The sequence below is a fragment of the Rhinopithecus roxellana genome, chromosome 12 (genome assembly GCF_007565055.1).
Source record: "Rhinopithecus roxellana isolate Shanxi Qingling chromosome 12, ASM756505v1, whole genome shotgun sequence".
Classification (NCBI taxonomy): domain Eukaryota; kingdom Metazoa; phylum Chordata; class Mammalia; order Primates; family Cercopithecidae; genus Rhinopithecus; species Rhinopithecus roxellana.
Genome location: NC_044560.1, coordinates 121,056,556 through 121,081,429, shown reverse-complemented (window position 1 = coordinate 121,081,429; position 24,874 = coordinate 121,056,556). Strand labels below are relative to the sequence as shown.

The 24,874-nt window shown below is 44.9% G+C and overlaps 1 protein-coding gene across 2 annotated transcripts in view; it reads left to right on the top strand.

Annotated features, from left to right (window-relative positions):
- ZNF606 (zinc finger protein 606) overlaps positions 1 to 24,874 on the top strand; it is a 26,661-nt gene extending 1,787 nt beyond the window's left edge. Inside the window, exons 3-7 of one of the 2 annotated variants that reach the window (XM_010386973.2) lie at positions 279 to 335; positions 1,129 to 1,217; positions 12,586 to 12,712; positions 13,006 to 13,101; positions 21,660 to 24,874. In XM_010386973.2, coding sequence (XP_010385275.1) covers positions 279 to 335; positions 1,129 to 1,217; positions 12,586 to 12,712; positions 13,006 to 13,101; positions 21,660 to 23,638 — 2,348 coding nt within the window. In that variant the 3' untranslated portion in view covers positions 23,639 to 24,874. The remainder of the gene's footprint in view (positions 1 to 278; positions 336 to 1,128; positions 1,218 to 12,585; positions 12,713 to 13,005; positions 13,102 to 21,659) is intronic. The other variant, XM_010386974.2, reaches the window with a different exon arrangement.

The following is a 24,874-nucleotide window of genomic DNA, read 5'->3' as shown; positions in this document are numbered from 1 at the left end:
ATAAGAAAATATTGTCTCTACTGCTCCCATATATATTTTTAGCTTTGTTGTTTTTACTTATATAGCATTGGTTGGTAACTTTAAAACAGTGTTAAGTAATAGCGACTCACCTGTGCATCGCCTGTGTGAATCCAGCTTATGTTGGATTTTTTTACATGCCTCTGGGCTCTGTTTATGGAATTTTGTAGTGCCCATTAGCAAGTCAGTCTCCTCTTGTATTTTGTCGCCTCGAATCACTAGGTTTGATGTCACAGTCCTAACCTGATCCTTCTGTGCAGGTGCCCTTACGGACCATTCTTGGGGGTTGACGGCTGTTGACCCATGGGCCTCCTGGGGTGAGTCAAGAGCCCGGTCAGCTGTGGGCTGCCATATTGTGGCCTCTCGCTGTAGTGCTCTGCCACAGCTGGAGATTAGAATGGGGACCAGGTGGGCTGGGCACGGTGGCTCACGCCTGTAATCCCAGCACTTTGGGAGGCCAAGGCGGGTGGATCACAAGGTCAGGAGATCGAGACCATCCTGGCTAACACGCTGAAACCCCATCTCTACTAAATATACAAAAAGTTAGCTGGGCGAGGTGGCGGGCATCTGTAGTCCCAGCTATTCGGGAGGCTGAGACAGGAGAATGGCGTGAACCTGGGAGGCAGAGCTTGCAGTGAGCCGAGATCACGCCACTGCAGTCCAGCCTGGGCGACAGAGCCAGACTCCATCTTAAAAAAAAAAAGAATGGAGACCAGGTGGGGCTTTAGGGCAGGTGGTCCAGATCTGTCTCTGTGCAGAGTTGGAGCAAGGAAGAATCAGAAAACTAGTGAGCAATAAGGTGATGGTGACGTCTCAAGATGCATGAGAATTCATGTGTGGCCATTTAGGGTTCAGGCCCAGGAAGGTTGTGACCAGTCATTGCTTCTCAGAGATGGTACCTTATAGCACAGGGGGGGCAATGAGAGATTCATGTGTTCAGGTACTTTCCTGATCTTCTCTGAGCCCTAATTCCTTCATCTATAGAATGAGGAAGTGGGTCTCTTGCCTCATTCAAGGGGGAGGGGCAGGGGCTGGTCCTCAGCCCACCAGAAGGACAGGTGAGCTCCTGGCAGCGAGAGCTGCCTCCATGACTTTTTTCTCGTTTCCTAGCTCTGTGTCCTCAGGATCCTGCCTGGCATGTGGAGGGAAGCCTCGAGGAGGGGAGGAGGGCCACTGGGCTCCCAGCAGCCCAGGTTCAGGTGAGATGGGGCTGTTCTGTTCCCAAAGGATGATGTCCAGGTTATCCCTGGTCATCCCAGTTGATGTGGCTCACCAGTTTACAACAGTTGGAGTTTGGGTAGGGAAGGAAGCAGCTGGAAGTTAATGCTTCCTGAGAGCAGGCAGGGAGAATCAGGCTGTTTTTGGTGCCTCGGAGCCTGGCCTTGCGGACCAGCCTGTCCACAGTGCTGAGCTCCGACTAGCCTGGCCGCTTGTGGGGCATGAGGGGCAGCCCTTTTGGCTGGCAGCCCCACTTCTCTCTTGCCACCTTCACTCATGTCTTTAGCACCTGATTTAGGCTTATGCTGTGCAGTGCCTGCTGTGAGGGGAACAAGGACAGGTGTGAGCCTCCACCCTGAGGAGCTCCCAGACCCTTTTCCAGGGTTATTCACTCAGCTGAGGACATCTCACGGCCTACCTGGAGCCACACATGCAGTGTGGGACGTGAGAAACCTGAGACGGGTAGGGTAGGCCCGGAGGAGCTCAGTCACCTGATGAGTTGGGAGATGGGACAGAGTCTGTGTGAGGTCAGCTTTTGCTGTGGAGGGGAAGGCTGCTTGGGAGACCTGGGCCAAGAGGTGAAAAGAATGTATCAGCCAGTTGGGCACAGCCTGGTGAGTGGGAGTCTGGCCTCCTGCAGCACTACAGGGGTGGGGGTGGCAGGCACACTACGTGACCAGTGTTTGAGTGAGACTGACTCCAGTTAGATTTTAAGCTAGAGAGGCCAGGATGAACCCAGCCAGGCCCTGAATGCCTGCTGCAGAGCCTCAGAAGTCTTGGGATCAGGGGGCACCAGGGTTCGAAATGTGATGATGGGTGTGGAAGAGGAGGGCTGTGGGAAGCAGGCTGGTGTTTCAGGCTTCAGTCTGACCAGGACCTTGGAACTAGGGAGGAGAGGTATAAGGAAATCAAAGCAGGGTCCTTTGTGATTATGGGGACAGGGTGGCTCCTGAGAGAAATAGGACAATGGAGTCACTTAGGAAAGGTATCATCTCTCTGTGCTCCTCCTGCCCAGCCTCCTCACCAGATGCAGCCACTTAAAAAACATTTTATAATAGCTTTATTGAGATGGTACTGACATACCATAAAGTTTATCCTTTTAAAGTTTATAATTCTGTGGTTTTGGCCGGGCACGGTGGCTCAAGCCTGTAATCCCAGCACTTTGGGAGGCCGAGACGGGCGGATCACGAGGTCAGGAGATCGAGACCATCCTGGCTAACACGGTGAAACCCCGTCTCTACTAAAAAATACAAAAAAATTAGCCGGGCGAGGTGGTGGGCGCCTGTAGTCCCAGCTACTCGGGAGGCTGAGGCAGGAGAATGGCGTGAACCCGGGAGGCGGAGCTTGCAGTGAGCTGAGATCCGGCCACAGCACTCCAGCCTGGGCGGCAGAGCGAGACTCCGTCTCAAAAAAAAAATTAATAATAATAATAATAATAATTCTGTGGTTTTTAGTATAGTCACAGAATTGTGCAACCATCACCAGTATCTAATTCTAGAACATTTTCATCACCCCAAAAATAAATCCTGTACCCATTAGTAGTCACTCCCTGTCCCCCTACTCCCTCCCAACCACTAGTGTATTTTCTGTTCCTAGGAATTTGCCTAGTCTGGACTTTCATAAAAATGGAATCATAATATGGCACAGCCTTTTTTGTCTGGCTTTTTTCACTTAGCATAGTGTTTGCGTTTTCAGGAGTTATCCATGTTGTAGCATTGCATCAATACTTCTTTTAATGACTGAGGCAGCCATTTTTAACTTCTTGTTTTCAGTTTTTTAGAGTTGTCTCTATTTCTAAATGGGAGATTTTTTAAAATTTGTTTTTTCTAATTCATCAAAGTTACATTTACCCTGTTAACTCCCTGCTATGAAAGATGAAGAAAAACAGTTTCATTACCTTTTTTTAGGTCTTTTATTTTTAAATTAAAATAATGAATCCAGCAGATGTGAGATACTTGGATATAAAACGATTTAAAAATCATGTCTCTACTTTGTGCCTCCCCCTGAAATTAAAAAATGTTAATGAAACCGCCCACAGTTTCAAATCTGGTGGGTAAATTATGTCATAAGTATGCTGTCCCCACTTTGCAGCGTTGCTATCCCTGGTCCAGATGAGATGGGAAGCAGAAGGGCTTGAGCCATATGATGCAAGGTGATTGTTGCCTGGTATCAGAACTTGGGCAGCTATGAGGTGTGCTGCTGTTACAATGTACAGTCATTATTAAATCCTAAAACAGAATCATCAGTAGTGAAGCTAGGCTAGCCTGAAAGATGGCCCGTGAATCAGACTCTGAGGAGTAGAAGTTAGCTGTAATAAAACACCGCGAAGAAGCCCTGTTAACCACCATGCTACACTCTGCTGTCAATTTATGCTAGGCTTTCTGAGAATTATCAAAGTTAATGCTGAGAAAATAAAACAGAATTAAAAATAACAACACTCTCCAGTGTCTGAAGAGTTGTGATTTCTGATAACATGCTCCTGGCTGGCCCCCCTCCCCACATTTACGTTGGATTTTTTCCTGTGGGAAACTTGGATTTGACTGCTGTGTGTTTTTAACTAAGTGAGATCTTCAGGAATGCAAAAGAACCCTGTGTCCTTTATTGTTCCCTCCGAGTTTAAATCTTTATTGAAATAAAGCATTTATCTGGTGAAAACATGAAATGCTGTCATCCCTCATTATCTGAATAGTCCATTCATGGAAGTATGTTCAATAGTGAGGTTTTAACTACAGAAGCCCAGATCCCCTTATTTCTAGAAATAGGGGGAAATAATAATTGTAGTGATAATATCTCATTCCATCTAAAAAACCCCAACCAGCCTGTCCAAATATGGAAGCATTCAAACCCCTCTGTAACAATCCACCTAGGATATCTGCGTAACAAACGTTATGTACATAAAACACCAGTAATAATCTGCACTCATCCTTGGTCAGACTTAAGGATGTGCACAGTCTAGTTCTGTTTTCCTTCTCTGCGGTGAAATCTACCATAGAAGCCATCTGAATTGCCCCAGGTTCCTTGAAGGGGGAGCAGTTGGGTAAGATCTGTTGGCAAACATCTGAGACCCGGCTCAGCACCCTTGGTCTTCTCTCCTTGAGACTCTCACAGGGTTTATATATGTGGCTGGTTTGTTAGCAGATTCCATAAAGTGCTTTAGAATGCCTAGATAAGTGCTTATACGTGTGTACAAAGTGATGTGTGCAAGAATGTTTATGAGAATTTGGGTGAAACACATTTGCAAGTCATCCTAGGATATAATTGGAAAATGCAGATGCAGATCCTGAGGGTGACCTGTGGAACAGAAGGGTTTGCTCCTCCCTCTAGCAGGACTCTTCTCTCTTTAGCACCCTTACGGTAACCTCAGCATCAGGCAACAGTGAAACCTGCATTTCCTCTCCTATCCTTGAAGGGTCCCTCTCATCTCCACAGCCCGTGAGACTAGGTTCCTGTCTTCCACCATCTCTTCCTTCTGGCCTTTCGGTTTTGCATTTTCCTTTGCAATTCTAGGCTGAAGGTGTTTACTGTGTCCCCTTACCATTCATTTATTTATTTTTATTTTTGAGGCAGAGTCTCATTGTGTTGTACATACTGGAGTACGGTGGCACGATCTCGGCTTGATGTAGCCTCCCCACCTGGGTTCAAGGGATTCTCATGCCTCAACCTCCCGAGTAGCTGAGATTACAGGCGTGCACCACCACACCCGGCTAAGTTTTGTATTTTTAGTGGAGACAGGGTTTCGCCATGTTGGTCAGTCTGGCCTCAGACTTCTGACCTCAGGTGATTTGCCTGCCTTGCCCTCTCAAAACGCTGGGATTACAGGTGTGAGCCATTGTGCCCGGTCCCGTTACCATCCTGGAGGTGAGGCCTCCATGATTTGTGGGCCCGGACATGGTTACATGTTCAGCTGGGGGCACCTTTTTTTTTTTTCCTGCTTTTTAGCCCATGGGGCTTACAGTTTGAAAATGTCCCCTTTTTCATTTCTGAATTTTTTTAAAATTTATTTTAATTTTAACTTTGACAAATTTCGTAATTACAGAAGAGTATAAAAAGGAAGCAAATGGCATCACCATCAGCGAACAATTATTACTGTTTTGTCATATTTGTTATCTTTTTCTTCTTTTACATAGTACTCTTTGTCTTTCCACCATTTCTCAGGCAACCACTCATGGATTCAGTTTGTACACAGCTAATTCATTTTCATATGCATACGTAGATGATAAACTGTATAGACATAGACAGTCTTTTTCTTTTTTTGAGACAGAGTCTCACTGCATTGCCCATACTGGAGTGCAGTGGGAGATCTCGGCTCACTGCAATCTCCGCCTCCCGGGTTCAAAGGATTCTTGTGCTTCAGCCTCCCAAGTAGCTAGGATTGCAGGCATGTGCCACCATATCTGGCTAATTTTTGTATTTTTAGTAGAGGTGGGGTTTTGTCATATTGGGCAGGCTGGTCTCGAATTCCTGGCCTCAGTGATTTGCCTGCCTCGACTTCCCAAAGTGCTGGGATTATAGGTGTGAGCCCCTGCACCCGGTCAAACACTCTATTTTTTTCCCAGTAATTTTTTTCTACATGTAGTTTTCCTATAGTTTTCTTTTTTCAAGTTTGAGGTCCATCCGTGTTGATAGATACAGAGAAGTCAGGCTTGTTCCTTTTGTGCTGCCGAGTGTGTCCATTAGAGAAGTGCACCTCTGTTCATAGTTTCTTTTATGGACAGGTTTATAAATTCCTCTTTCCCCCATTGTTTTTGCTGCTCCAGCCAAAGCTGTGTGAACATTCCTGTAGCTTCACTTTGTGCACGTGTTTATGTAGTTTTTTTTTATCTAGGCATACCCCTAGAAGCAGAATTGTACCTGGTTTTAGGTATGTACTTTTTTTTTTTTTGAGATGGAGTCTTGCTCTGTTGCCCAGGCTGCAGTGCAGTGGCGCAATCTCAGCTCACTGCAACCTCTGCCTCCCCGGTTCAAGCGATTCTCCTGCCTCAGCCTCCTGAGTAGGTGGGACTACAGGTGCATGCCACCACACCCAGCTAATTTTTATATTTTTGGTAGAGGCGGGCTTTCACCATGTTGGCTGGGATGGTCTCCATCTGTTGACCTCATGAGTCACCTGCCTCAGCCTCCCAAAGTGCTGAGATTACCGGCGTGAGCCACCATGCCTGGCTAGGTATGTACTTTCAATGTTACTAGTGCTGCCACATGTCTCTCCAAGGGGCGAAGCTACTTCACAGTCTCCCCACTCTGGGAGAAAATACCCATTTTCCTGCATTTTTGTCAACACTTGACATTATCAGGTGTTTTAAATATTTGCTTACCTCAGGACCAGAAAGGTGTATTGCATGTCTTTAATGTGCATCTTCTTGATTGCTAAGTACCTTTTGATGTCTTTATTGTCTGTCTGTATTTCCTTCTGTCTTTGTTTCTCTTCCTCCATCCCTGGATTTCTAGAGACCAACTTTAACGTAGGTATTTCACACACATTCTGAATCCTAATTCTTTGTCACATATCAACTGTCTCCTCCCAGTCTGTAGCTTGTCTTAACTGGTGGTGTCTTGTCAGTCAGATGTTTGAATGTTGGTATGTCTTTGTCAATGTGCCTGTCTTTGTTTATGGCTAGTGTTTTTGTGTGTCTTTTTTTTTTTTTTTTTTTGAGACAGAGTCTCGCTCTGTCTCCCAGGCTGGACTTCAGTGGCCGGATCTCAGCTCACTGCAAGCTCCGCCTCCCGGGTGTACGCCGTTCTCCTGCCTCAACCTCCAGAGTAGCTGGGACTACAGGCGCCCGCCACCTCGCCCGGCTAGTTTTTTGTATTTTTAGTAGATACGGGGTTTCACCGTGTTAGCCAGGATGGTCTCGATCTCCTGACCTCGTGTTCCGCCCGTCTCGGCCTCCCAAAGTGCTGGGATTACAGGCTTCTTAAAATAAGACACACAAGGGCCGGGCACGGTGGCTCAAGCCTGTAATCCCAGCACTTTGGGAGGCCGAGACGGGCGGATCACGAGGTCAGGAGATCAAGACCATCCTGGCGAACACGGTGAAACCCCGTATCTACTAAAAATACAAAAAACTAGCCGGGCGAGGTGGCGGGCGCCTGTAGTCCCAGCTACTCTGGAGGCTGAGGCAGGAGAACGGCGTACACCCGGGAGGCGGAGCTTGCAGTGAGCTGAGATCCGGCCACTGTACTCCAGCCTGGGTGATAGAGCGAGACTCCGCCTCAAAAAAAAAAAAAAAAAAAATGAAGTCTTGTGTTATTTAAAAAGTAATACTACCCTCTTGTCCTTTTCCTTTATGTTCTCTTTCTGGGCTCTTCTATTAGGTGGTGGACCTCCTGAACAAATTGCCATGTCTCTGATCTCTTTATATTCCATGTCCTTTTCTTGGCGGAGTTTGGGGGTGTGATCATGTTCTCACCACAGCAGAACTCTCTAGGGCCTCCTGAACTAATTGCTATGTCTTCTGGTCTTTTCTTACTCTGTGAAGGCTTTCCTCTTCTCTCAACCTCTCTTGTAGCATCCTGTCCCACTTTATACTGAAATCACTCTGATCTGAGAATCTGAGAATAGGAATTACACTTCTCTGAAAGTTGAATGTGGCTGTTGTCTGGATTCTCTGGCCTTGTGGCTGCTTAGTTCAGTCTCTTGATCTGCATCAGGGGTTTCTCATGTCCTCATGTCCGAGAGTCGTCTGGCCTAGGGCAGGGCTGTGAGGCTGGAAGTCCTGCTCTACTGTAGCTGCGTAGATCTGACTCCTGATTGGTGCCTTCCACTCCCCTCTGCCCTCCTGGTGAGGCATGCCCTGGGTTTCATGGGCCTGCATGGGCCAGGGTCAGCCGGTCAGCTGTACTTCCAGTTTCATAGATAAAGAGCTGTGAGGCCACAGACTCCCTTCTCTTCTTCATCTGGTGGGACTGAACAGGTCTCCACGCATCTGGGCAGCCTGAGAACTTAGCCGCAGTCTCAAGTCTGAGGAGGCTCCTGGGATTTTTGCCTGGGTATAAGTGCATGGCTGCTGGCAGTGCCGCCCACGAGGTGGGGCACTTGCAAAGCTATTCAAGTGCAGGCTTCTGCCTGCTGTTTTCAGCCTGACTCCCTCCTGCCTCTCCTAGAGTCCTCTTGGAGGAAGCACCTGCTTCACCATGGTGCCTCCTAGTGTGGGGCTGGAATCACCTCTGGTCTAGTTGGTCAGCCTCACCTTCATCTGTTTTGCCTCTGGGAGGAATGAGTGGAATTCAAGGTGCTGACGCCCCCATTTTTTTTCACTGGCTGGGTTATTTCTTTAACTTTCTTTAAAAAAAAAAAAAACTTTTTAGGAGATTTTTGACCCCCAAAGTAGAAGATGAACCCTGTATTTGTTTAGTTTTATGTTGCTATTGTAATAGACTACCACAGACTTTATGGCTTAGAACAGCGTTCTGCAGCTCGCAAGTCTAAAATGGGTCTGCGGGGCTGTTTCTTCTGGAGACTCAAGGGAGACTGCTTCCTGGCTCATGTCCTGTCCTCTGTCATGAGCCATTTCTTGGCTCATGCCCTGTCCTCTTGTCTGCAAAGTACATCACTCCGACCTCTGCTTGCGTCATATCTCCTGTGACTCTGACTCCTGCCTCCCTCTCTCACTGATAAGGACTTTGGTGATTACATTGGGCCACCTGGATAATCCAGGATAATCCCACTAAAGATTCTTAATTATATCTGTAAAGTTCCTTTTATCATTAAGATAACAGTCACAGGTTCTAGGGTTAGGACATGGGCATCTTTTGGGGGGTGTCATTCAGCCTGCTCCAAGCACCCATGTTGACCAGCTTCAGCAGCTGTCAGCTTTCTGCTTTCTGCATTTCTTTTCATCAATTCCAACACAACCTTTTTTAAACTGGAGGCTTTGAAAGCAAATCTCAGAATTGTATCATTTCACCTGTGAGTGTTTCTGTGTATGTATCTAAGAGATATGTACCCTTAAGGAAGAAATCATAAATGTTTATCATACTCAGCAAAATTACCCATAATTCCTCAATGTTACCTGATATCCAGTTCATACTGTTTTCTCTACATGTCCCTAAAATAACTTTTTACAGTTGTTGGTTTGTTCAAATCAGGATCCAAACAAGGCTCACACACTGCACGTGCTTCCTATGCGGAAGAAACTAGGTCACTGGTCTCGTTGATTTGCCTGATTTTTGCCTTCATGATGTCATTGAATACATTCCTCCATCGCCTCGTCTCCTGTGAGCAGTAGTTGGACTAGAGGCCTGAGTAGACTCATCTGGTATTTTTGGAAAGAATACTTCATAGGTGGTGCTGGGTTCTTCGTACTGCTTGCATCCGTGAGCACGTGATGTCTGGTTGTCCCATTTTCATGTATGGTGGGTTAGTGGGTGCCGGTACTGTCAGGCTGACCCCTCCATTATAAAGCCACCTGTCTGCATTTCACCTGCGGTTGAGCAGTCATTGATGGTCATTGCCATTGTCCACTGTTTTATTAGGGACCACAGAACCGGTCTCACGATTTCATTCCTCTTATGTTTATTAGACCTAATTCCTGTATTTTTAAACATATAATGATTCCACTGGGGTCTTGGGAGGGGTGGGAAGTGAATTTGTGGCTTGGTCTACCAGCTGGACAGCCATTAGGGTGTGGGTTTGCACCTTGTTAGTGTAGGTGAACATTGAAGCCATCTAAGAAGGTGCTACCCCAGGGAGGTTAGGATGTGTGAGACAAGCACCGGGTCAGAGCCACCCTGGGCTATCAGCACAGCTGCCTAGCTGGCTCCCCAGGTGCTGTTGCTCTGTGAAAGTGCATCTGGCGTAGGTGTGGTGCACTTCTCTGTCCATGTGACATTTATTTTTTGTTTTTTGTTTTTTTATTTTTTGAGACAGTTTCACTCTGTCGCCCAGGCTGGAGTGCAGTCGTGCGATCTTGGCTCACTGCAACTTTGCCTCCCGGGTTCAAGGGATTCTCATTCCTCAGCCTTCTGAGTAGTTGGGATTACAGGAGTGCCCCACCATGCCCAGCTAATTTTTGTACTTTTAGTAGAGACGGGGTTTCATCATCTTGGCCAGGCTGGTATCGAACTCCTGACCTCAAAGGATCCACCCACCTTGACCTCCCAAAGTGTTGGGATTACAGGCATGAGCCACTGCTCCCAACTCCATGTTACATTTAAATTTTAAAAAATTACATTACCATACAATGTAGAAACAGTAGCCGTCAAGCATACTGAGATCTGGGCAGTCTGAGAGGAAAACCAATTAAGTTGTCATTGACCATGGGGGTTTGGGAGGGTATCATAGAGGGAGGTTGTGGCTAGCTAAATGCTGCATAGGCCAAGAAGGTAAAGGCGGCCGGGCGCGGTGGCTCAAGCCTGTAATCCCAGCACTTTGGGAGGCCGAGACGGGCGAATCACGAGGTCAGGAGATCGAGACCATCCTGGCTAACATGGTGAAACCCTGACTCTACTAAAAAAAATACAAAAAACTAGCTGGGCGTGGTGGTGGGCGCCTGTAGTCCCGGCTACTCGGGAGGCTGAGGCAGGAGAATGGCGTAAACCCAGGAGGCGGAGCTAGCAGTGAGCTGAGAGCCGGCCACTGCACTCCAGCCTGGGTGACAGAGCAAGACTCCGTCTCAAAAAAAAAAAAAAAAAAAGGTAAAGGCAGAAATCAAACTTTGGACTTGGCAATCACGAGACATTGGTGAGATCTTGGTGAGAGCTTGGTAAAAATAAGACTCATATAATTATTGCTCAAAAATGCTTCAATATAGATCAGCAAAAATGACAAATATTCAGAAAAAATTTCCATTACCAAGGAACAGGAAAAGGGATAACAAAGGCAGAGAAGGAACTGCCCTGGGGCAAGGCCGGACGACAAGGAAGGAGAGAAGGTGAGAGTGCACTGTACCTGGCAGGAGGAGGTTGACTGCCAGAAGCAGTGGGACGAGGGTGCAGGAGATGTCTCTACAGGGGGTGGGAGGCTGCAGGGGGGTGACTCTGTGCCTCTGAGGACATGAGACACAGAAGAAGTGGGACAAGGGTGCAGGAGACGTCTCTATGGGGGGTGTGAGGCTTTGGGAGGGATGATTCTTTGCCTCCGAGGATGTGGGACACAGAGGTGAGATTCAGCCATAGAAAAGAGGATGGACAGTCCTTGCCGTGGGGTACAGTAAGGCTGAGCCTGGAGGGTTGTGAGCAGGAGTTGACTTTTCAGGGTATGGTATTTATTGGAGCAGAAGCAGTTCTTTGTTTTAAGCCCATCATGTGAAGGTAGAGGGGAAGCAATTGAGACAATAAAAGTTGATACACTGAAGATTCAGCAGGGAGGGCTGGCTCAGATCAGGACTCGAGGCTGGGTGCAGTGGCTCATGCCTGTAATCCCAGCACTTTTGGAGGCCAAGGTGGGCGGATCACCTGAGATCAGGAGTTCGAGAGCAGCCTGGTGAACATGGTGAAACCCCATCCCTACTAAAAATACAAAAATTAGCCGGGCGTGGTGGTGCACGCCTATTGTCCCAGCTACTCAGCAGGCTGAGGTGGGAGGATCACTTGAACCTGGGAGGCAGAGGTTGTAGTGAGCTGAGATCGCACCATGGCATTCCATCCTGGGCAACAGAGTAAGACTCTGTCTCGAGAAAAATAATTTTAAAATAATAATAAAAGGACTTGAGGGATGTATTCGTAGGAAAAATCAGACTTAGATTACCTTTCCTTTTTCCTTCTAGTTTTCCAGTTTTCTTGCTTTCATTTAAAAAAAAAAATCAGTTTAGATTGTAACTAAAGTGCTTTTGATGGCAGCTGTAACCAATTTTCCTTGGACTGGGCTGCTCTGGGGCATCCTGCACACCCTTAGCTTCAGTCCTTGGGACAGAGATGAACTGGGAATGGAAGGCTCCCCATCATGGCCAGAAAGACAACTTGTGAATGTACAGATCACCCTTTCAGGTCCTTGATCTGGGTGTTGAAGCAAAGACTCCATCCTAAAGGTCTCTGGCTTGCAACCATTGCTTATAGCCTGTTTCTGCACCAGTCCAGGCCTTATTACATGACTGCCTTTCCAGAAGAGGGGCATTGCCAAGGTGGGGGACATAGCCAGTGTGCTGGAATTTGGCAAGAGTCTTGGAAGAGACCTGCTCAGCTTTGCTGTGGTTCTTGTGGGCCCAGGTATCTAATTCCCTAAGAATATATACCAAAGATGGGGTCTTGAGTGGTTCTCAGTGAGCCCTGCCTCACATTAGTCAGACTTGTGAATAACCAGGACAGTTTCTCTATATCCTGTCTTCTCTCCCCAGGGCTGTCAGCCTCACTCCATCCCTAGAAATATTGGAGGCGGTGGTCACAGGCTGAGAAGGAACATTTGTGTTCTTTTAGGAACCAGTGACCTTCAAGGACGTGGCCGTGGACTTCACCCAAGAAGAGTGGGGGCAGCTGGACCTTGTTCAGAGGACTCTGTACCGCGATGTGATGCTGGAGACCTATGGGCACCTGCTCTCTGTGGGTAAGGCAGGTGCTGCCCAAGTAAACGAAGCTGTTCCCATGGTAATGCCTTCAGCTGCTCCATGTTTTAGAAGCTTGTTGCAGGGGCAAGGGTGGTGTCTCAGAAGAGCTGAGATGATCTTGGGCCCTGAGGTTCGGGGACGAAACTCCTAATGCTTACAGAACATGGAGTGGGAAGGACCTTGCGTATTCTGCCCAGGTTGAGAAGTCACAGGGAGCAGTAGGCAAGAGAAGCTTTCTTTGGCTGTCCCAAAGCCTCATGACACGAGTTCCATGCTTTTCCTCCATGCACAGGAAATCAGATTGCCAAGCCCGAGGTCATCTCCCTGTTGGAGCAAGGAGAAGAGCCATGGTCGATGGAGCAGGCATGTCCTCAACGCACTTGTCCAGGTGAGGGCAGAGCCCAGGCTGAACAAGGAACTTCCCCCCCAGGCCCTCTTTGTTAAGAAATGGAATAAGGCCATGAAGAGTTACCTTCCTCAGATACATTTAGAATTTCCTCTAAGGAGCTTTCTTCTCTTGCTGCTTTTGATTTAGAGCAAAGAAGCATCACCATCCTAATAAGGCAGCCATTTTCACGTGCTGCAGTTTCCCTCCCTTGCTGTTGGCTCTCTTGATGGCTCCTGTTTTCTGCGGTCCCTTCCTCTTACGTTACCTCTCATCCATGTAGCTACTTAAAATGTTTCCCTTATTCCCTCTGTTGCCAAACTTGTAACCTATAACTACAGATACTTCTTTAAAAAAAAAAAAAGGTTTTTTGGGCTTTTTGGTTTGTTTGTTTCGAGACAGAGCCTCACTCTGTCGCTCAGGCTGGAGTGAGTGGTGCGATCTCGGCTCACTGCAACCTCCGCATCCCGGGTTCAAGCGATTCTCCCGCCTCAGCCTACTGAGTAGCTGGGATCACAGGCACCCGCCACCATGCCTGGCTGTTTTTTGTATTTTTAATAGAGACAGGGTTTCACAATGTTGGCCAGGCTTGTCTCGAACTGCTGACCTCAAGTAATCCACCCACCTCAGACTCCCAAAGTGCTGGGATTACAGTATGAGTCATGGTGCCCGGCTTGGGCTTTTGTTCTTTGTTACTTAGATCTTCTTGGATACCAAACAAAATAGATTTTTAAAATATAGGTAATGTTCAAATATCTGAAAGCTACTTAAAATATGTAAACTAAAAAAAAAAAAAAATCTCCTTTATTAAAAATATTAGCTGGGCTTTGTGGTACATGTCTGTGGTCCCAGCTACTCAGGAGGCTGAGGTGAGGATTGCTTGAGCCTGGGATGTTGAGGCTGTAGTGAGCTGTGATTTCACCATTGCATCCAGCCTGAGTAACAGAGCAAGACCCTGTCTCAAAACAGCACCAAAAATAACACCAAAAATAATTCATTCATACTCCCTGTTCTTAGTCACATTACTATTATTCCCCCAAAACAGAGATACACAGAGGCATACACACAGGTAACCACTTTTCTTTTACTATAAAATCTTGAGTTATTTTGGCCGGGCACGGTGGCTCACACCTGTAATCCCAGCACTTTGGGAGGCCGAGGTGGGTGGATCACGAGGTCAGGAGATCGAGACCATCCTGGCTAACATGGTGAAACCCCGTCTCTACTAAAAATATAAAAAATTAGCCGGGCGTGGTGGCGGGTGCCTGTAGTCCCAGCTACTCGGGAAGCTCAGGCAGGAGAACGGCGTGAACCCGAGAGGCAGAGCTTGCAGCGAACTGAGATCATGTCACTGCACTCCAGCCTGGGCGAGAGTGTGAGACTCTGTCTCAAAAAAAAAAAAAAGAAAAGAAATCTTGAGTTATTTTCTTGATAGTTGCCCTGGGGATTACAATTAACATCTTTTGAGACAAGGTCTTGCTCTTCTGCCCAGACTGGAGTGCAGTAGCACAATCTTGACTTACTGCAAACCTCTGCATTGCAAGCTTAGGCAGTCCTCCCACCGCAGCCTCCTGGGTAGCTGGGACTGCAGCCATGCACCGTCATGCTCAGTTAATTAAAAAAAAATTTTTTTTTTGTAGAGACGAGGTCTCACTGTATTGCCTAGGCTAGTCTTGAACTCCTGTGCACAAGCAATCCTCCTGCCTTGGCCTCCCAAAGTGCTAAGATTATAGATGTGAGCCACAACGCCTGGCCTTACAATTGACATCTTGATTTATGACAATGTAGTTTGGATTAATACTAGTTTAATATTAATAGCATACCAAAACTTTGTTTCTGTATAGCTCTGCCCTCCTCCTTTTATGCTGTTTTGTCACAAATTACATCTTTATACATTGTGTGTTCATGAATATAGATTTATAATTATTGCTTTATGCAGGTGTCTTCTAAGAGACTAAAAAAGGGAGCTAGAAACAAGAATTGTCTTTATATTGTCTTTTCATACTTATGTAGCTGCCTTTATTGATGTTTTTTATTTTGAGTTACTGTTGAATGTTCTTTCATTTCAGCATGAAGGACTCACTTTAGCATTTCCACTCTGTTGCCCAGGCTGGAGTGCAGTGGCATGATCATAGCTTACTGTAGTCTCAACTTTCTAGGCTCAAGTGATCCTCCCATCTCAGCCTCCTGAGTAGCTGGGACTATAGGTGCACACAACGATGCCTCACTATGTTGCCTAGGCTGGTCTTGAACTCCTGAGCTCGAGTGATGCCCCTGCCTCAGCATCTCAAAGTGCTGGGATTACAGGCATGAGTCACTATCCCCAGCCAGCATTTCCTATAGGACAGGTTTGCTAACAGCAAACTGTGGCGTTTTGTTTATCTGGAAATCTCTTGATTTCTCCTTCATTTTTGAAGGATAATTTTACTGAGTGTAGAATTCTTTTGTTTGTTTGTTTTTGTTTCTGAGACGGAGTCCACTGTGTCCTCCAGGCTGGAGTGCAGTGACGCAGTCTTGGCTCACTGCAAGCTCCGCCTCCCAGATTCACGCCATTCTCTTGCCTCAGCCTCCCGAGTAGCTAGGACTACAGGCACCCGCCACCATGCCTGGCTACTTTTTCTTTTTGTATTTTTCAGTGGAGATGGGGTTTCACCGTGTTAGCCAGGATGATATTGATCTCCTGACCTCGTGATCAGCCTGCCTCAGTCTCCCAAAGTGCTGGGATTACAGGCGTGAGCCACCGCGCCTGGCAGAATTCTTGATTGTCATGTTTTTTTGTCTTTCTTTCTGGCCTGAATAGTTTCTGAGAAACAAGCTGTTAATCTTCTTGAGGATCCCTTGTATGTGATGAGTTTCTTCTTTCTTTCTGCTTTCAGGATTCTCTCTTTGGCTTTAATTAAATTGAATTAATTAATTTATTTATTTTTTGAGACGAAGTCTTGCTCTGTCACCCAGGGTGGAGTGCAGAGGCGCGATCTTGGCTCACTGCAACCTCTGCTTCCCGGGTTCAAGCGATTCTCCTGCCTCAGCCTCCCGAGTAGCTGGGATTATAGGCACCCACCACCACGCCCGACTACTTTTTTGTGTGTGTGTGTGTTTTTAGTGGAGACGGGGTTTCACCGTGTTAACCAGGATGGTCTCAATCTTCTGACCTTGTGATCTGCCCACCTCGGCCTCCCAAAGTGCTGGGATGACAGGCGTGAGCCGCGCCCGCCCCTAGTTTAATTATTATGTGTATGCATGTAGCCTTCTAGGTTGGAGCTTCTCAGAGTCCCTATAGACATCTCATTCCTTAGTTCTTTCATTCTTTCTTTTTGACTCCTGTGTTTTGGGCCCCACCTGTTTGCCATCACCTTGGGCAATGGTGACTTTAAAACATTGCCTATAAATGTTAGAAAAGTACGTCCTCCCTGGAGGCTTTTTTTTTTTTTTTTTTTTTTTTTTTTTTTTTGAGACGGAGTCTCGCTCTGTCGCCCGGGCTGGAGTGCAGTGGCCGGATCTCAGCTCACTGCAAGCTCCGCCTCCCGGGTTTACGCCATTCTCCTGCCTCAGCCTCCCGAGTAGCTGGGACTACAGGCGCCCGCCACCTCACCCGGCTAGTTTTTTGTATTTTTTAGTAGAGACGGGGTTTCACCATGTTAGCCAGGATGGTCTCGATCTTCTGACCTCGTGATCCGCCCGTCTCGGCCTCCCAAAGCGCTGGGATTACAGGCTTGAGCCACCGCGCCCGGCCCCTGGAGGCTTTTTAACATTATGAGAGTTCTGTGTCAGGCAAAATAAAGACCAGCTTTTTCAGTGGAGTCTTCCAGGGAGCCACTAGGCAGGTCTAGTAATCACTGTTCTTTGGGATTGAGGCTTTGAAAAAGCTCCAGCTTTGTTCTGCTCACTGAAGTACCAGAAGTGGGAGCTGTCATTTTCAAAGGCTGTTACTGAGCCAGAGATGGGACCAGGGTAAGTTAAAACACCATATAGCTTACTGTTCTTATTAAAATTTACTTTTCTGGAATAAATGTTTCCTGGTTGCTGCAAGGTTTGGTTAATTTACAGAATTTTGAAAAACTGCCTTCTGACAGGTTTGCCAGTTTTTTAGTTGGTTTTACAGAGTGTTGAAATTTTAGATGTCTTTACTTCACCATTTTCACTGACATTCTGCCCCAGGTAATCGCTTTTAGTAATTTCTGTTATGTGCATAACAGAGTTTCCTTATGCAACTATAAGCATGTAGGAATTTGTGTTACTTTTCACGTTTTCAACAGTAGGACTATTATACACATTGTCTTTATCTTACTATTTTTGGCAATGTGCCACCATCTCTTCTCGAGTCCTGAAGTTGGATTATCTTCCACCCAGTCTAATGGAGGGACTTTGGTGGAGAATCTCGCCAGTTGTTTTCTATTCAGATTGGAAACTTTCCCCTAAGAGCTCATGAATTCCAGGAGCTTTAATTCTTCCACCTTCAGTGCTGCCCGTTCTTAATTACCATCCAGAGCACTGCAATTCCACCACCCCTGTCCTTACACTTCTCCCTTTTACAAAGCATCTCAGCTGTCTCCTTGATCACAGCCGATAGAACCAGTAATCTTGTCTCCTCTGTCTAGATGTTTTCCCATCTTCCTGAAATGTATTTCTTCATGTCCCCTAAGCTGGAGATTAAGAAGTCATCTTGACTTCCTACTCTTTCCTCTCCAAGAAGTAATCTCCCTTCTAACTCCCAAGATTTTCTTCCTCTGAAATGTTAGTTATGTCATTCAGCTTCCATCATCACTCTCAGTCCAGCCCCTTTCTCATAAAATTCCAGCCCAAGTTGATGAGGAAATTCTCACTTCTTGTTAGCCATCTCAGGTATTATTTCTAGGTTTATATCCCTGAAATCCTTCATTATGAGGTCCCTGTCAGTCAACCTAGAGTGATTCTAATTGCCTTTTAACAAAACAACTGGATTTCAAGACCTTCTATTTTTTCTATTGTTTCTCTCATTTCCTGAATAGTTCCTGGAGTTTATTCAGCAGGTATCCTTATCTTCCTCCTTACACACTGGTCACGCCATGCATGCCTCTGCTCATGCTGAGTGACTAGTCATTCTGTACCCAGGTCGTGCCTCAAGGCTGAGCTCATGTTGTTTCTTTTGTGTGAACCATCCTCGATCACTTCAGTTAGTGCTGATCTCCTTTTTTGATCTCCCACCCACTTAGCATCTATTCTATAACCCCACTATCTCAGAGTGATGTTTCTTTTTTTTTTTTTTTTTTTTTTTTTTTTTGAGATGGAGTTTCGCCCTTGTTGCTCAGGCTTGAGTGTAGTGGCGTGATCTTGGCTCACTGCAACCTCCGCCTTCTGGGTTCAAGCAATTCTCCTATCTCAGCCTCCCGAGTAGCTGGGATTACAAGCGCCTGCCACCACGCCCGGCTAATTTTTTTGTATTGTTTTAGTAGAGATGGGGTTTTACCATGTTGGCCAGGCTGGTCCTGAACTCCTGACCTCAGGTAATCCACCTGCCTCAGCTTCCCCAAGTGCTGAGATTACAGGCATGAGCTACCGTGCCCAGCCTCAGAGTGATATTTCATGTATATTCATCACTGTTTGGTATGACCTCTCATCACATAGATTCTGACTTCCAGGGAGACCATACTTTCTTGCCTCGTCTCTGGTGCTGGAAACTCAGTAGACTACAAGTACTGAGCGAGTATAAAGTTGGACAAGAGCTGTTCATTTGGTCTTTCAGTTGGTCTTTCATTTGGTCAGGGAATTGGTCAGCTTCCATTTGTAAAAAAGCTTTTACTGGAAGGATTTAAAATCTATATGAAGATAATTCAGTAACTTTTAAGAGCTGAGCTTGAAATTGATAATAAATGCCAGTTGTGCAGAGTAGATCCTCTGTTATAATGGTCATGGGGGCCAGGATGGGGGCTCACATTTGTAATCCCAGTGCTTTGGGAGGCCAGGATGGGAGGATCATTTGAGCCCAGGAATTTGAGACCATCCTGGGCAACATGGCAGTACCCTGTCACTACAAAAAATTTGAAAACATTTAGCCAGGCATGGTTATGTGTACAGGATGCACGCCTGTAGTCCTGTTACTCGGAAGGCTGAGGTGGGAGGATTGCCTGAGCCCAGTAGTTTGAGATTACAGTGAGCTATGATGCCTGAGTGAGACCCTGTCTCAAAAAAATTGAACAAAAAATAATGGACTTGGGTGGTAAAAGGGGGGAAATTACATACAGTAAAGAGAGAAAAAGAAGCAGAGAGAGAGGACAGGGTCTAGTTCTTGTTGGGACTTGCCTGGGACTTCAGACCCTGTGGCAATCTGGATAATGACTTCCCCTACAAAGATATCTGCATCCTAATCTCCAGAATTTGTGAATAGTGCACCTTGTATGGCAAAAGGGACCTTCAGATGAGAATAAATTAAGGATCTTGCTGTGGGGAGATTATCCTGGATTGTCTGAGTGGATTCTAACTGTACTCACAAGGGTCCTTTTACAAGATTGCGGTGGGAAGGTCAGAGACACAGGGAGAGGAAGTGATGACAGAAGCAGAGGTCAGAGTGACGAGCTTTGCAGATGGAGGAAGGAGCTGTGAACCAAGGAATTTGGGCAGCTTCTAGAAGATGGAAAGGGCAAGGATATGGTGGATTCCTTAGAGCTCCTGGAGGGAGCAAACCCAGCCGATAACTCCATTGTAGTTCAGTGAAAGCCGTTTTGGACTTCTGACTTCCAGAATGGTAAGATCATAAATTTGTATTATCTGAAGTCACTAAATATGTGGTAATTTGTTACAATAGCAAAAAGAAACTAATATAGCCTCGTTTGGTTGTTAGAGAACTGATACTTCAGCAGTGACAATAGGCAGCTCCTGTGTATTAAACTTGCCAGGAGTTTGGCTGGATTCTGAGTCTCATTAGTTATCAGAAAAGTTCTCTAAGGATAGCAGCAGGGCCATTGTTCAAGGTATAGGTTAGCAGACTGTGACTCCTGTGTCTGTTTTTTTACACTATGCTGTCTTCCTAGTCCATCTATCATTGCTCTAAAAATATTCTGTGGTGGATAGAAGTGTAACTTTAGGGGTATCCATAAACTGTGATGATGTTTGCCTTTTGGGTTGGCGGATCTTGTGTGATTGACTGGATTCTGTGACATAGGAAACAATGTGATAGCATTTTGTCATAGGTAACAGCCTGGCTTGAAGCCTTGCTTGGTGATACTCTCTTAACACCCACTCCTCCTTTTTTCTGCATTTGTCAATATATGGGAGTAGAAGGACATTATGACACAGAAGTGAATTAGAGCACTCATGATGTAAACATTACTTGCTAAAGGCCTCGTGTGCTCACCTACCTACCTTTTGTTAAGATGAAAGGCTTTATTCTCTTTTTTTCTTTTTTAACCTTAATCACATTCACTGTGTCCTTTTGTCAGGGATCTTCAGGACCACCCCAGGTTCACTGATTGACTATGAGGACTTAAAGGACTCAAAAGTCATTATACTTAGGATTATGGTTTATTACAGTGAAAGGATACAAGGCAACATCAGCAAAGGAAAAAGGTGCATGGGGTTAGACCAGGTACAAGCTTCCAGTAGCGTACATGGGGCACACTTAATTCCTCCAGCGAGGAGTTGTGACAACACACGTGAAATGTCTACTAGGAAACCTGCCTGAGTCTAGGAGTCCGGTGTGTTTATTGAGAGGTTGGTCGTACAGGCACATAGTGCTTGCGTGACTGACTGCAATCGCTGAAACTCCAGGCCATCCAGAGGGAAAGCAGGTGATCACTATGAATGACATTGTTTGCACACATATCTAAAGAAATTGGTAAATGTGCTTCAATACCTTGAGCATGCAAAACACTCTTACTAGTTAGAACATTCCAAGATCTTAATTCCCAGGAGTTGGCTAAGGGCCAGTTAGGAAACAGGCCACCTTTACAAGGTTTGAGCATGTCAGGCCTGCAGAGTTAACTCTTTCTTGCACATTGTTTTTTTTTTGTTTTTTTTGTTTTTTTTTTTGAGATGGAGTACTGCTCTGTCACCCAGCTGGAGTGCAATGACGCGATCTTGGCTCACTGCAAGCCCCACCTCCCGGGTTCACGCCATTCTCCTGCCTCAGCCTCCTGAGCAGCTGGGACTACAGGCGCCCGCCACCACACCTGGCTAATTTTTTGTATTTTTAGTAGAAACAGGGTTTCACTGTGCTAGGCAGGATGGTCTCTGTCTCCTGACCTCATGGTCTGCCTGCCTTGGCCTCCCAAAGTGCTGAGAGTATAGCACTGGGTAAGCCACCGTGCCCAGCCTCTTTCTTGCACATTCTTATCCTGGTCTTCCTTTTCATGGAGAGTACTTTTAAATGGTTTCATTAGTTTTCAGTACACACTTTATTCCGGTTAACTGTTGTTTACTTTTCCCTATTCTTTTCCCTATTATGATCTTTCTCTGAGTTCTAAGTCTGATCTTGAAAACAAATTTATACTTGTCTTTTTGATAATATGGACAGTGAATCTCACCATTCCCACTTTATTCTAATGTCTTTCTCTATGCTCTCATAGCTTCTTTTCTCTCTGTTTCAGAATGGATGAGAAATCTTGAAAGCAAAGCATTGATCCCAGCACAGAGCATTTTTGAGGAAGAACAATCCCATGACATGAAGTTGGAAAGATATATATGGGGTGATCCTTGGTTCTCCAGGTTAGAAGTTTTGGGATGTAAAGACCAATTAGAAATGTATCACGTGAACCAGAGTACAGCTATGAGGCAGATGGTCTTCATGCAAAAGCAAGTACTATCCCAGAGAAGCTCTGAATTCTGTGAACTTGGGGCAGAGTTTAGCCAGAACTTAAACTTTGTTCCATCTCAGAGAGTTTCTCAGATAGAACATTTCTATCAGCCTGATACACATGCTGAAAGTTGGAGATGTGACTCAGCCATAATGTATGCAGATAAGGTTACCTGTGAAAATAATGATTATGACAAAACTGTTTATCAGTCCATTCAGCCTATTTACCCTTCAAGAATACAAACTGGAGATAATCTTTTCAAATGTACTGATGCTGTTAAATCTTTCAATCATATAATACATTTTGGTGATCATAAAGGAATTCACACAGGAGAAAAACTCTATGAATATAAGGAATGCCATCAAATCTTTAACCACAGGCCATCATTTAATGAACACCCAAGGCTTCATGTTGGAGAAAACCAGTATAATTACAAAGAATATGAGAATATCTTTTATTTTTCATCCTTTATGGAACATCAAAAAATCGGTACTGTAGAGAAAGCATATAAATACAATGAATGGGAGAAAGTCTTTGGGTATGATTCATTCCTCACTCAGCACACAAGCACTTACGCTGCAGAGAAACCCTATGACTACAATGAATGTGGGACATCTTTCATCTGGAGCTCTTACCTTATTCAGCATAAGAAAACTCATACTGGAGAAAAACCCTATGAATGTGATAAATGTGGAAAAGTTTTTAGGAATCGTTCAGCCCTTACTAAACACGAACGGACTCACACTGGAGTAAAACCCTATGAATGTAATAAATGTGGAAAAGCCTTCAGCTGGAATTCTCATCTTATTGTACATAAGAGAATTCATACAGGAGAAAAACCTTATGTTTGTAATGAGTGTGGGAAATCTTTCAACTGGAACTCTCATCTTATTGGACATCAGAGGACTCATACAGGAGAGAAACCTTTTGAATGTACTGAATGTGGGAAATCATTCAGCTGGAGCTCCCATCTTATTGCCCATATGAGAATGCATACTGGAGAGAAACCCTTTAAATGTGATGAATGTGAAAAAGCTTTTAGGGACTACTCAGCCCTTAGTAAACATGAAAGAACTCATTCTGGAGCAAAACCATATAAATGTACTGAATGTGGAAAATCCTTCAGCTGGAGCTCCCATCTTATTGCCCATCAGAGAACTCACACGGGAGAGAAACCGTATAACTGTCAGGAATGTGGCAAAGCTTTCAGAGAACGCTCAGCCCTCACTAAACATGAGATAATTCATTCTGGAATTAAGCCCTATGAATGTAATAAATGTGGAAAATCCTGTAGCCAAATGGCTCACCTTGTTAGACATCAAAGGACTCATACTGGAGAAAAACCCTATGAATGCAATAAATGTGGAAAATCCTTCAGTCAAAGCTGTCACCTTGTTGCTCATCGGAGAATTCACACTGGTGAGAAACCCTATAAATGTAATCAATGTGAAAGATCCTTTAATTGTAGTTCTCACCTCATTGCACACCGGAGAACTCATACTGGAGAGAAACCATACAGGTGTAATGAATGTGGAAAAGCATTTAATGAGAGTTCATCCCTTATTGTACACCTAAGAAACCATACTGGAGAAAAGCCCTACAAATGTAATCATTGTGAGAAAGCGTTTTGTAAGAATTCTTCCCTTATTATTCATCAGAGAATGCATAGTGGAGAGAAGCGCTTTATATGCAGTGAATGTGGAAAAGCCTTTAGTGGTCACTCAGCCCTTCTTCAACACCAGAGAAACCACAGTGAAGAGAAGCTGAATTGAATGTATGCGAGTTTTTTGTTCATCGTACATTTTGACAACACATTGAGGAAAACCCTATAAACATAATCAAGAGGGGACATTTTTCATTAAGAGTTCAGTAAGACTTCTCCCGCATTATTTACTAGAAAATATCTATCTTAGGAGAAACCCTGTGAAGTAAAAGAATAGGGAAAAGCTTTCAGCGGTTATGTAGCCCTTATTCAAAATCAGATAATTACAGTGAAGAAAACTCTAAACTCCCCTTACGGTCTACCAGTAATTCATACTGGAGGACCGTGACTGTGGGGAATGAGGCACCTTTTAGCAAGAGCTCTCACCTACTTGTAGATTGGTGTGAATTGCTAAGGGAAAAACCTTACGCAGAGAAAAGTTTTTGACTGGAAATACACTGTTTTGCATCAAGCTGGAGTATTGGATGGAAAACTTTACAATAACATTTTGTGCATAATTGTAGAAATACAAATTTTGTTGTTATAAGGGGAGGGTCTAGGTGCTCAGGAGTAGAATATGAAATGCTAAATCTGAATGTAAGAAAAATAGTATTGAATGGGGTATTTACTGTTGATTAACCTCCTTAGAGAAAATTAATGAATGAGATGACTAATGGTAGAAAAGTTATTGCCTAGGAGTATGAGACTGATGTTGCTGGACAGAAAGTGATCCTTAGCCCAGTGTGTCAGCATCCATTGTTACTCATCACTGCATTGTTGGGCAATTAGTTTGTATTTTGTTTTAGGCAATCACTATAAATTATAATTATGGACACTGCATCAGTATACATAACAAAGGAATAAAAATGATACAGAATTGTATATACATATTTACTGTAACAGATCTAAAAAATGTGTATGGATAAAGACCTGAAATATCCATGGAAAAATTAACCCAGTTAATTTGAGATTTTAAAAAAGTTTTACAAATACATATAACAATTATGTGCTGGGCTTTATTTTAAATGCTTTCCAAGTGTTAACTTGTTTAGTCCCCTTAACTCTATGAGATAGATACTGTTACCCCAGTTTTACAAATGGCTAAGCTGAAGCATAGATGTTGAAGGATCCTACCTAAGGGGCACAATTAGTAACGGAGTAGAGCTGAGATTGTTTGGCTCCAGAGTTCTTGTTTTCAGCCACCATTTTATGCTGCCTCGCCAGTGATTTTTTTTTCCATTTTCTTCAGTGTTTCTATAGTAGAGATTTGATAATAAAAAGAAAATCCTAAACAATGAGGAATAAA